Genomic DNA, 13,640 nt, shown 5'->3' with positions numbered 1-13,640 from the left:
CTTCCGAATTCTCCAGTGCTTCTTTAAACATTGTTTCAGAATACATGTTAAACAAAATTGGTGACAGAGAACAGCCTTGTCTTACTCCTCGTCCAATGATACCTGGTTCTGTTGTACCATATATGTCTCTCACAATGGCAGTTTGTCCCATATATAGTGAAATAATTAGCCTTCTGTCTTTCCAATCTATACCAATCTTTTCCATTACTTCCAACATCTTATCCCATTTTACAAAGTCAAAAGCTTTTTCAAAATCTATATAACAGATATTAACTTCTTTATTCACTTCCAGACTTCTTTCACTTACTATTCTTAACAGTCCAATCGCATCTCTTGTTCCCCTACCCTTCCTGAAACCAAACTGATCTTCTCCAAGAAATTCTTCCACCTTAGATGCAATTCTTTGTGTTAAGTTTCTCACAAGTATTTTTGATGTATGAGAAATGAGACTTATTGTTCTAAAATCCTTGCAGTTCACTGCATTACTTTTCTTTGGTATAGGTAAAAATATTAAGGTCATAAAATATTTTGGTAGTTCTCCTTTGTTATAAATTAAATTTATTATTTTGGTTATTTCTTCAGTTCTTTTCTTCTGAACTTGTTTCAGGAATTCTGCAGGTATTTCATCTATTCCTTCTGCCTTTCCACATTTCAGTTCTTTAATGGCCATTTCTACTTCTGTCTCCAAATTCTCTGGGCCTAGATCATCTTCATTTATCTTTTTTATATCTTCTAATGGCAACTCATTTGGTCTATTTTCCTTGTCATATTGATCTTCAATGTATTCCTTCCATCTCATTAGGATTTTTTCTTCTTCAGTTATGATTTCTCCATTCTTATATTCTATACCTCTAGCTCTAATTCCATTTCTCTTGTGATTAATGCTTCTTGCTTTTTCATATAAAAGATCATACCTTCCCACTCTCTCATATGGAATGGTATCAAAATAAATTTCAGCATTGGTTTTCATATTCTCAAAAGGAATGTTTTCATTGTGAAAGTGTTTTGAAACTTATTAGAAGAGAAAAACAACTTCTTATAATGGAAATAAATCCACACATGACTTACAAGTTATCAGAATGTAATAATACTCTTTATTATCTGCAACAGTTGTTTTATGAATATTACATGAAAACATTTGATCTAGAAAATCAGATATTGAAAAACAGGACATTGATATCCTAAAAGCATGTCTGGGGACCTGAAACAATTTTTGTAATAAGGGGACTGTCTCATTCCAAATGGGACGGATGGGTGCCTTAACTTATATGGCTATATGAGTTAAGATTCAACCTCCTCCTGCACCATCCCACTTGATCATCAATGATCCTTTCCCACCCTCCCCCAGACTGAAATGTTTCTCCATCTCCCCACAGTTCCAGCCATCTCATTCATTTCTTGTCCACTTGTACATCTGCTTCTGTATTCAGTATCTGCACTTCTCACAGTGTCTCCCTGTCCAGCCTGATTTCCCCCCTCTCCCCATTTCCCTGTTTAGTGTTCCTTCTTTTCATTACCTTCAATCATGCCACTCCTCTATTCAGATATTCTCCTACCAACTTTCCTGCTCCTACATATTACCACTTGCTTCCTTAGATCTTCTATTCATCGTAATCATTATTCACTCTCCTTTGCAGCAACAGTTTCTCCAGCTGACTCACACCAAAAGCTTTTAAATACAGTCAGTTTCTTTTCCTCATACAGTTCCATCCATTCCACACACGTAAATGAAATGTCTCCTTTCTCTTCACACAGCTCTGCGAATACCATCCATGATATTCGCTTGCTGTCTAAACTTATACCTAAGCAACACACTGACTGCCTTTCCTGTCACACTGTTATCTTTAACACTCCTCAATAACTTCCTGATATTCATTTCTATATTCTCTTTGTTATCAACCAAATAATTTGTTCCTACTACCATTATCAACTTTTCTGCTTGCTTACTCCTCATGTCCAATGCTTCAATCACTTTACTCATTCTGCCTCCAAGAAAACAAACCAAAAAAACAACACTGAACAGGCATGCAATCAGGAATATATATGTCTACTTGAAGTAGAAAAAAATCATCAAAGTCTGAAATATGGAAAGGCATGTGGAGTAGATGATATTTGACTAGAAATGCTAAATGCTCAAGTATGGAGGTATAAAAGTCTTACAGTGGCTGCACTGCATAGTTGAAGGCCTGGACAGATGATTCGAGTAGAGCTCTCATAGTACCCATTTTAAAAAGCGAAATAAAACTGAATGTGAGAATTTCAGAGGTATTTCCCTACTGAGTGTTCCTGGTAAGATTTATGCAAGTATATTTGAGAAACGGTTGAGAAGGATTGTGGAAGAGAAGCTTGGTGAAGAATGAGCTGGATTTAGGCAATATAGGCTGTCAGGATCAGATCTTCACTTTATGACAAATAGTTGAGAGTAATCATGGGAATATTACAAAGATCTGTATTTAAGTTTTGTAGATCTGGAAAAGGCGTATGCCAAGAGAGAAGCTATCAAACACTACAGTTGTATCAATGGGGCATTATATTAAGCAATACTTAGTCTTTATTTGAGTTGTAATTAGAATTGAAGGAAGTAGAGCAAGATGGTTTAATGTTAAATCTGGTGTGAGACATGGATATACATTTTCTCCTCTGTTATTCATTATCTATATGGATCACATTATGAAGGAAAGTGGTATTAAACCTGATATCAAAATTGGAGATGTTAATGTCAGCTCATTGCTTTATGCAGACGATGTTATACTTCTAAATAAATCCGCTACAAGTCTGCAAGGTTCTCTAACTAAGTTGAATAACTGTTGTAATAGATATGGTATGAAGGTCAGCAATAACAAGACAAAGACAATGAAAATAGGCAGAAGCATTGAAAATATCAACTGTATTGTGAATGGAGAATCTACAGAACAAGTCAAACATTTCAGCTAATTAGGCATGATTTTTAGTGAAGATGGTAAATTAAATATGGAAATAAGCAACAGAATCAACAAAGCTGGTATGGTAGGAAGTCAACTAAATAAATTTATATGGAATAAGAGGGAAATTAGTCAAAACACTAAATTAGCTGTATATGAGGCAGTGTGCAAACTAATATTAACTTATGGATCTGAGACTGGATTAAAAATAAAATGCTTGACCAAAGACTAGAGACTGCAGGTATGGGAATCCTGAGAAAGATTAGAGGCATGAACAGATGGCATCAGTGGCAATATCATTTAAAAACAAGGATATTAGAAAAGAACTGACATTATCATCATCCAGGAATGTGGTAGAGGGTTAATCTTAGGTGCATGGTCGCTTAAACAGAATGGGAGAGGAAAGATTAGCAAAACAAGTGTTCTCAGCCAGATTGGCAGGTAAAAAAACCCAGAGGAAGACCAAGATATAGGTGGATTGACAGTAAAAAGTGCCTTAGAAGATAGAAATATATGATCTGATAATCTTGGAGTCTTGACAGGTAACAGGATTGATTTGGAGGAAAATTGTAGATAGGAAGTTAATAATGATGTAAGCTTTTCATATAATACTATCATATCCTGTACACCCTCTTGAGGGTATACTTCAGGAATTTGATGATGATGATTACTCATAATTTTTAAGTTTTCAAAACTTGTGTATATGTGTAGATAGCTTTGTTGGAGTTGAGAGTAACTAGCAGTGTTCGACATGGCATTGTATTCGGACCATTATTTATTCAATTATTTATACATTACTGATGACAGTGGTAAATTGGATAAGATAATTAGAAATGATTCTAATATCAGGTCACTGTTATAGGTATGAGGTGCATCTTGATTTGTTGAAATCGTCATTTGGTTCCCATCAGGAACATCATCCTTACTTTTGATAATACACTCAAGCCTTCACCATCTCTGAAATCATGGTATCTCAACTGTCCTGTTCCTAATCAACTAAGATGCTTCAAATGTCAGAAACATGGACATACTCAAATTATCTGTCATGGCTCTACCATCTGTGCCCAATGTGGTATTCAAGAGCACAATAACAATCTTGCTCTGCAAAGAAAGCTAAATGTGTCAATTGTCAGTGATATCATCCAGCTTACTCCTGTGCATGTCAGAAGTGGAAAGATGAAAAACAAATATAAAAGATTAAATCAGAACAAAATATATCACGACTCGCGCACATTAGGCTATTTCCTCCTCCACCTCGATAGCCAGCTTCCCAGAATCCAGTTCACTATAGAAAAAAAAAAAAAATAATAATATCCTGTCTTTTCTAGATACCCTAATCATCTTCCTGATTTCTTTCAGTTTACTGAAAACCCACCCACCCACATAGTTAGATAAGCTCTCCCATCATTCCACTGCCCCTGCTCAACAGTATGGTGTTATTAAGACCTTTGTCAACCAAGCCTGCAACCTGTGTTCCACTCAGATTTCCTTTTCAGCTGAACTCTCCTTTATTTGTGAAACCTTCCTGACCAATGGTTGCTAAAAAGATTAACAAATCGGCTTTTCCTCCCTTCTCTTCATATCCCTCTGTACAGACTACAGTAATGTTATCATTGTTCTCTTTATCAGGGGCACCTCAGAAAATAGCCAGAACTCTAAAAAAAACATAATCTCTGCACTGCTTTCAAATCTCATCTGAAGCAGGCTGCCCTTATCTGCCCTCCCAAGGATCATCTCCCTCCTCTCTCTCTGTTCCCAGTGTTTACAAGGTTCCTTGTTCTTGCAAATTATCTTATCTTTATCTTTTTTGGCTGGCTGGCACTCTTGGTTCCACCAAGGCTTTGGATAGAGTGGGAATCGATATGATATTTTTGGAATTGTATATGATATATATTTTTGGAATTGTATGTCACATATGTAGTAAAGTTTGTCACATATTGTATTGTCTAGGTAACAGCTGCCTGGACAATACAATATGCAACATACTTTACTGCTTCACTGTTAGATGTTTGACATTAAATTTGGCAAGATGATAAAAGCTATTCCATTCAGCCTGGCCATTTTCCATATGTAGGAGAGCATGATTGCTGTGAAGAGATTATGCAAGAAAGGAAAATGATTTCTTCTGTATATGTTCTCCTCGATATCCCATGTGAGCAGTAAAAAAATGGCGAGGAAGTAAATTGTAAGATTTATTGCAGAATGAGTTGGCAGGCACATGGAAGAAAGTATTGATTCCATTATTCAAAAGGAGATAAGTCATTATTGTCAAAGACTTACTCAATGATACAACATTGTCCATTTGTGTTGGCACTACCCCCACTGAATGTTGTGCCAATTAAAGTCACCCATAAGAAGTATTGACTCAGGTAGTTGCAATATAAGATTATCAAATTCCATCTCATTTATCTCATAACCTGGTGGTAAATAAATCACAGTATAAGAAATCCCACAGATAAGCAATTGCTTTTGCTTCCACAGCAGTATTAAGCTGGACATGATTGAAAGGGGTATGACTACATACTAGGATAGCTACTCCACCATGAACAGGACCACCTCCAGTTCTCTCTCTGTGTACATCTGTGAAATTCCTTAATAGGTTCCTCACTGTCTGTGCAGTTAGCCTAGTGGCTGTGCTCTTCGCAACTATATGCCTGGGAAAGGAGTGTCCTAGGTCTGATTTCTGTCGGTTCACTCGTGGTATACAACTTACCATTGCTGATAACAAATATTCTTTCACAATTTCCCACGCACTAGTGATATCCCGGCCTTCCAATTCCTCCCTCCATGAAACTTCCCAAAGTTGACGTCTAAGACTATTATAATCACCTGCCTTATAATTCCACATAAGTTCCCATCTTTTTGATACTCCTGCATGTCTATTCATTTTCCAAGTCAACACCATATGGTCACTCTCTCCAACTGGTGGGAGAGACGTCAACTCAGTTATTATCAACTCTTCTGATGCTATAACCAAATCCAAAACTTTTGAACCTCTTGTTCCCTCTGTTACATGTTGCCTAAGACATTTGTCCCTCAAGAATTCTAGAAATTCGATTCCCCTATAGCTACATGCATCTTCCTCTCTCCAATTTATACTACTGAAGTTAAAATCTCCCATAACAATCATTCTTCTTGCACTTGCCAAACTTAGCTGTCTAAACATCTCCTGGTCCCCATCCTCTGTGCTCCTGGGTCTGTAGCAACACCCCACTAAATATCCTGTCTTGCCTACCTCTACCTCACACCATACGCTCTCAAAATCATTTGTCTCACTTCCTTCCAAATTCTCCACTCTTAGAGGACATATGTCATCACTTATCATAAGCAGTACCCCACCACCACGCTTTCCCCTCCTATCCTGACGAAAAATGCTATACCCAGCGACTTCTATTCCTGTTGTTATATCCCCTTCTGTCAACCATGTCTCAGTGATCGCAATAATTTTTGGCCAGGCTGATGCTATCTGCGCCACCAATTCCTCTCCCTTATTCTGGATACTCCTGGCATTAGTATAAAGCATATAAATGTCATTGTTTCTATACCCAGCATTATCCCTTCTAGACTCCACTGGGCTCAGTGTTACCTGACATTGTCTCCCTTCTCCCAAGTATCCATTCCCACAAGAGGCCATCCCTGCTATCATCCTCCCTGGGACACACTGACTCGTTCAGAACAGCAATCTCTCCAGATGCCTACGTCCTTCCTCATTCAGATGTAAACGGTCTCTCGCATACAATTCCTCTCTTTCCTCAAATGCACTCCAAGCATCCACATATACCAGTCCTCTCTTGTCACACATTCTCGCTATTATGCCATTCAATATCACCGCTCTTCTGCTCAGTTCATCATTATCATACCTAGGCAACGCGCACACTATTTTTCCTCTCTCTGTCTTCTTCTGTACAGTCTCAAGCAAAAATCTCATATCTCTTGTTGCCCGACTTACATTACCACTCAAGTCATTCGTTCCTACCATCACAATCATCTCATCCACCCTTTCACCTCTCTTAATTGCCATAGCCACCCTTTCTATTGTTCCTCCTGGCAAACACTCCTCACGCATCCTATCTTGAACACCACGGATCATTGAGTCGCCATACATTATACCTCTTACCATTCCCTCGCTCCTATTGTTTCTATTCTCTCCTCTTCTTTCATTCCCATACTTCTCTCTTCTACTGTTTCCATTCTCTCCTCTTCTAGCACTCCCATACATCTCTCTCATTCCGTCTCTCCTACTGTTTCCATTTTCTCCACTTCTAGCACTTCCATATCTCTCTCTCATTCTGTCTCTCCTACTGCTGTTTCCATCCTCTCGTCTTCTAGCATTCCCATACCTCTCTCTCATTCCGTCTCTCCTACTGTTTCCATCCTCTTGTCTGCTAGCATTTCCATACCTCTCTCTCATTCCCTCTCTTCTACTGTTTCCATTCTCTCCTCTTCTAGCACCCCCACACCTCTCACTCATACTCCCTAAATTCTCTCTCTCTCCTACTCTGATTCGCCTTGCATTTATCTCTTCCATTCTCCTAATCTTATCTTTCATACTAATGTCTTATTTTTTATTTCTTCATTTTGTTGTTCGCGATTTTCAGTGATGACTGGGTATATGATGACGATATATATCAATTTCAGGTTTTATGGTATTTCTTATTAATGGTAACTCTGAGATTCACCTTTTCAGCATGATGAATAAGAGTGTTAACATTTTTATTTAAAGAAACTTTTCTTTGTTAATCATGATAAATATAGTGATTTAATTGTAGCCAACTCTGCTTCTTTTATCTTTGTTGGGTCATGAATAATAATAAAGATAAATCTGTATTATATTGGGGGTAGTTGAACTAATGTAAATGGCATCTCCATAGTGTGTATTGGGTTTAAGATGTCATTTGCTTCTCAAAAATAAACCTGAATTCAGATTCCATTCATTATGGGAAGAAATTATTAGATGTCTTTATTTTTAGAACAGAACTAAGCTGAGCTTGGGTAAAGCCTTTCTTCTTCTTGTTCTTCTTTTCCGTCTAAGACGGGTTGAGTCTTCTCTTGAGTAGGATCTTCCAGTCTTCTCTATTCCTTGCTGTTCGAAAAAGTTCCTTATATGTTCTGCATCCCAAGATGTTCTTTATTAATTTCAGCCAGGTAATTCTTGGTCTTCCAGGTCTTCTTTTTTCAGTTGGAAAAGTATTGATTAGGATGTTAGGAAGTCTGTCTGCATCCATGCATACAGTGTGTCCAAACCATCTCGGTTGTTGTTTTCTAATTTTTTCTATTATTGTCTTTTTATACAATAGTTTTTGTCTGACTGTGATGTTTGTTTTCTTGTCTATCCAACTTGTTCTATTTATTTTTCTTAAGCATTTCATTTCAAATGCCAGCAGTTTTTTCTCCTCTCTTTTTTTAACTGTCCACGCTTCTGCTCCATAGATGACTGTTGGTATAATTATTGCTTCATATAATTTGATTTTGGCTTGTTTAGATATCTTGTTTGTTTTCCAGATTTTCTGTAATTTTCCCATGGTGGTCCATCCTATCGCTATTTTGTTTTGATTGTTTTGAGTTCATCTATTGTTTCTGTTAGTTTTGATCCAAGGTATATGAAGTTGTCTACTTATTCTATTTGTTCTCTGTTTAGGGTGGCTGAGATGGTAGTTCTGTTCCTCCCTATTTTCATCACTTTTGTCTTTTGTATATTTATCATCATGTCATATGTTTTACAGGTTTCGTTTAACTTGTTGATCAACTTTTGTAGTTCATTTGGGGTTCTTGCAAGAAGGACGAGATCATCTGCATATTTGATATTATTTATGTTTAAACCATTGACATTGATTCCAGGCTCATTGTCTATTGCTTTCTTTACAACTTCTTCTAGATATATGTTGAATAGGCATGGGGATAATGGACATCCTTGCATTACTCCTTTTTGGATCTCTATGGGTTCTGTTGTGAGTGTGTCCTTTTTAATTATTGCATTTGTCTTAGAGTAATATTTTATCAGAAACTGTATTATATATTTGTCTATTGCTTTTTCTAGTAGAATTTTAAGAAGGATTTCTCTGTTGATGTTATCGAAAGCTTGTTTAACGTCCACAAAACAACAATATAGTTCTTTATGGTCTTCCCAGCTGAGCTCTGCTAGTTGGTGCAATGTGAAAATTTGGTCTATTGTTGAATAGTTTCCTCGGAAACCAGTTTGTTCTATGCTTATCATTTCTTTGTAGGTGTTTTTTAATCTATTTTGTATAATTCTTATGAATATTTTATAGGTGTGAGGGAATAAATTGATTGGTCTGTAATTTCTGCAGTCTCTTTTGTCTCCTTTCTTGTATATTGGGATGATCTTTCCAGTTCTCCAGTCATCTGGGATCTCTCCTGTTTGTAGTATTTTATTGAATAGGGTTGTTAAATATTCTATTGATATGCTGCCTCCATATGACCACAGTTCAGTAGGGATAGTATCAATGCCTGGTGCTTTGTTTTTCATCTGTTTTATTGCTAACTTCTTCTTGTAAAATTTTTGGGTGATCATTATTTTCTTCTATTGTTGGCATTGTAGTTTTGTTTCCTTGGTGGAAGATAGTCTTAAAATGGTTTGACCAGATTTTTGTTATATATTCAATATTCCCGGTTTCAGTCGTCTTGTTGTTTATCATTGTTACTGCTTTTGCTGAGAATTTCTTTGTAATTTCTCTTACAGTATCATGGAAGACTTTTAGGTTGTTTTGTTGGTATGCTTCTTGGCATTTCTTAGCTTTTTCTTCTAACCATTTTTCTTTGGCTTTTTTGCATAGGTTATCAACTTTATTTTTTAGTGCTCTGTATTTTTCTCTATTCTCTTCATTGTTTTGTTGGTTTACAAGTATCTTGGCCTCTCTTTTCTCTTCTATGGTAGCTATGATTTCTTGGGTTATCCACTGTTTGTTTATTTTGGATTTGGAACCTAGAGTTTCTTTTGCAATTGATAACACTGTTTCTTTTCCTTCTTCCCAGTATTTTCCGCTGTTCTGGAAGATGGAGGGTTTTAATTTCAAGCACATCTGTTCTAAAAATCGACTTCTGCTTGAGCTGACTTTTAGTTTTGATAGGTTGATGTTTTCTTCTTTTCTGATATTATTTTTCCTGTTTAATTTTATCTTCACTTTGGCAGTTAATATTTCGTGGTCAGTGTCAAAATCAAAACTTCTTAATGTTCGTACATTATTTACTGATCTTTTCCATTGTTTGTTTATGATGATATAGTCTATGCAGTTCTAAATATTACCATCTGGGGATGTCCATGTATATTTATTATTAGGGCGTTGATAGAACAATGTGTTTGTAATCGTTAGATCGTTTGCTTTACAGAAGTGGAGTAATTGTTCTCCTCTGTCGTTAAGCTCTCCGTATCCAAATTTCTCCATCGCATCTTTTTTGTCTGCTGTGAACTGTCCTATTTTAGCATTACAATCTCCCATCACTATCATGAGTTCTCTATTTTTGGGATTATCTATTTCCTGTTGTAGTTCTTCATAGAAATTTTCTATTTCTTCCTCTGAATGGTTACTGTCTGGTGCATATATTTGAATTATTTTAATTGTTTAACCTTTTTCTTTTGCTTGAAGTTTGGCTGTTATTATTCTAGGAGACACTGGGTTTATTTCAATTACTGAGTGTGTAAGTTTCTTTTCAATTAGTAATGCAACTCCTTCTCTGTGTATGTTATCTTTTCTTCCTGAGAAGTACAGTCTTCCTTCTGGTAAATCCATGAATCCATCTCTGCACCAATGTGTCTCTGATAAACCCAAAATACTCCATTTCAGTCTTTTTAAATTTTCCTGGACTAATTGCAATTTTCCAGGTCAGTATAGTGATCTTATTTTGAGGGTGGCTACATGTTTCACATCCTTGGCTGACCACATTGCTGATTTCTCACCTACTCTATGTGGTCTTTGAGTAGGCACATCGGTTGTCCTGTACGCAGTAGCACTATCTCAGTTTGTAGACTTTCTCCTGCTCATGAAAGTTACTGGCATAGTAATATAGCCAGCTTGCCATGCCTCTGCTACATCCGTTGGTCCACGGCTCTTTATTCTTTATTCAGAGCAACCCATTTGGGATTCCCCCATCCGCCACCCGGGGGATGCGCCTGGTAGGAGTGTGGTCTCCCCCAAGAAAGGGCTTTACCTTTAAAGGTAAAGTTTTTACTAATGCAAAATAGACAAACCAACTCTTATTTCATAAACTTGGCTGATCGTGGCTGTATGACTGGTCATAATGTTATTGTGTTAAGTTTATCATTAATGAACTCCAATAATGCCTTGAATAGGTATTATTCGATTTTAAGATGATGATCCTATGTAGATAGGATGGCAAGAAGCAGTATTCACCTAAAGTCAATTTTCATATCATGACACAAGAGCTATAAACATTTGGTTGCACTGGGTGTAACTTGTCTGTCCTTGGATATGCAATCTTCTACAAGTGCTATGGAATATTACTATGTTACTGTCACATAACAGTAAATTATTTAATAATAAAAATTATAAGTGATAGAATTACACTTATGTTAGGAAAAAATGTTAAAGTACTGTCAGAGAAAATTGTGAGACTTCTCTGCCTACATTGACCTGCAACTTTTTTTTTTATCCATCCAGTTCATAAACTAAATACTTTTCTATCTTCTCTGAAAGACAAATATCTTCTTTCTTTTATCTTGGAGTTTACAGTATGTACCCCCTTGTTCATACAGCCTTTGATGTTATGGGCAGATGTTGATCAGCTGTGATGATTCATGTAGAAGAGCATCAAGAATATATTTTACTTCAAGAATCTGTTAAGTCAGGTTTAGCCAGCCCTGACTTATCCACTAGGCATAGAATTCATTGGAGTAAACTGAAGTCCTACACAAAAGTTATTTTCTTCTTGAAAGATTATATAAAGAAGGCTGTGAAGCCCACATTCACAGTCCAAGCTTCCACAAAAACAATTGTCTTAAACTTTCCCAATTTTAGGAAGCAATAATCCTAAAATTGGAATGAAACATGGAATGTAAAGTAACAATTTTTCATTCCATGTTTCATAAAATTGTAATTTAAATGTATTTCACTGAATTCTAATAGTTGTAGATGGAGTTATCCTCCTGCAGTTAATAGCATATATTGTCATATATTTGAAATTTAAGTGTTATTGTATTTATCTCTTTTCAGCCTGACAATGGTTAGGAAACCTAGCTAAAAATTCTACAAATATGAAATAATTTTTCCTGGTGTAAATGTCATTCCATTACTTACAAATTTTATCCATAACTTCGTCTCAACATTTAAATATATTAGTAAATTATTTAAATATCTGTTAAATGCACAATACTTATTTGTAAAATTTGATTAGATTATTTTGAATTATCATTCTATTAAATATCAATTTTAAGCAGGTTTTTTACTTCTATTCTAAAATTTTTAAATTTCTGAATGTTCAAAGCATAGCTACTGAATGAATTTATAATTTTTGAGCAGATTTGCCATAGCAGACTCAGCTTACAGATCAATGAGAGAAGAGTGTATAGACCAGTGTATTTTAATTTCTGGAGAGAGTGGTGCTGGAAAAACAGAAGCTTCAAAAACAATTCTTCAGTACCTGGCAGCTGCAAGTCATCATTCTTCTGCTGTGGAAAATACCAAAGATAGATTACTACTATCTAATCCAGTTTTAGAGGTAGTATTGTGATGTATATGGTATCTGTAATATAAAATTGCAGATTTTAGCAGCACTGCTGCTTATGGGTCACCTAAAAATTCTGATTTTTTAATGATAAACTGAAATATTACTTAAATTTTCTACATTTACATATTTAAATAAGGCTTACTGTTCAAAGCTTAAGCAGTAATGATGATCGAAATAGTAAAAAATCGAGCCTCAGAAGCAACTTACAGTTTCAGTACTGCTTCTCACATAATACTACTTAAGACTCGATCTTTCCCTGGAGCCTGTATTTTGCCTTTTATTAGCCTCTGTTAAATTTTTGAAACTTAAGTTTCTTTTTATGTTTGGCTATAAAATATGACTGGATTCATATATTCATTTCAGTATCTTATTTATGCCAAGTTGAAAGGCTTCAATTGGTTATGCTCCTCCCAAATGAGAAAATTTTTGTTCTCTTTCTGCATGGTCTCTGATGAGAACCATGTTTAAATGAGTGTTTAAACCTAGTTTAAATGCTAATAAAAGGCAAAAATACAGGCTCTTGGACAGAGCTTGTCTTTTAATTAGTGCAAACCAAGGCAAATCCATTGCCGAAGGTTATATTCTGATAAGCTCTCTTGGTAGATTTTTGAAACCTTTAAGTTTCTTTCTACATTTGTCTATAAAATATGGCTGGATCCATAATATCCTTGACTTTAATATCTTACTTATGGTAATTATATTTTAGTAATTTTTTGTATTTTGAAACCATAAACTATATTTACTCTATAACAGGGACATCCCTCACACTGCATCCCACAAAATCATTAAAATTGTTAACTATAATCAAAGCAAGTAAACAGTAATCCCCTTAATAACATAACACAAACAGTATGCTTTTTTATCAGAATAAATAAGCAAGAAAACAAGGAAATTATAATAGACTTCATATTATATATAAAATTATTATATTATTATTATTATTATTATTATTTGACACCTCCAGGGAGTCCAAAGACTCATCGAGGGAGAGTGTGCCAACAGCATCGAACGATTGGT

General features: G+C 35.7%; 1 protein-coding gene across 5 annotated transcripts in view; it reads left to right on the top strand.

The window, feature by feature from the left end:
- The window catches only part of Myo61F (unconventional myosin 61F), a 744,085-nt gene that overhangs the window by 181,289 nt on the left and 549,156 nt on the right, over positions 1 to 13,640 (top strand). For all 5 annotated transcript variants that reach the window (XM_090391651.1, XM_090391648.1, XM_090391650.1 and 2 more), the window contains exon 4: positions 12,416 to 12,614. In XM_090391651.1, the coding sequence (XP_090247777.1) occupies positions 12,416 to 12,614 (199 nt within the window). The remainder of the gene's footprint in view (positions 1 to 12,415; positions 12,615 to 13,640) is intronic.

Source organism: Typopeltis vanoorti, chromosome 4 (assembly GCF_054136105.1).
Source record: "Typopeltis vanoorti isolate ZY-2024b chromosome 4, IOZ_Tvanoo_1.0, whole genome shotgun sequence".
In the NCBI taxonomy this organism is placed as follows: Eukaryota; Metazoa; Arthropoda; class Arachnida; order Uropygi; family Thelyphonidae; genus Typopeltis; species Typopeltis vanoorti.
The sequence above is the reverse complement of the archived record's forward strand: the minus strand, read 5'-3'. Positions and strand labels throughout refer to the sequence as shown.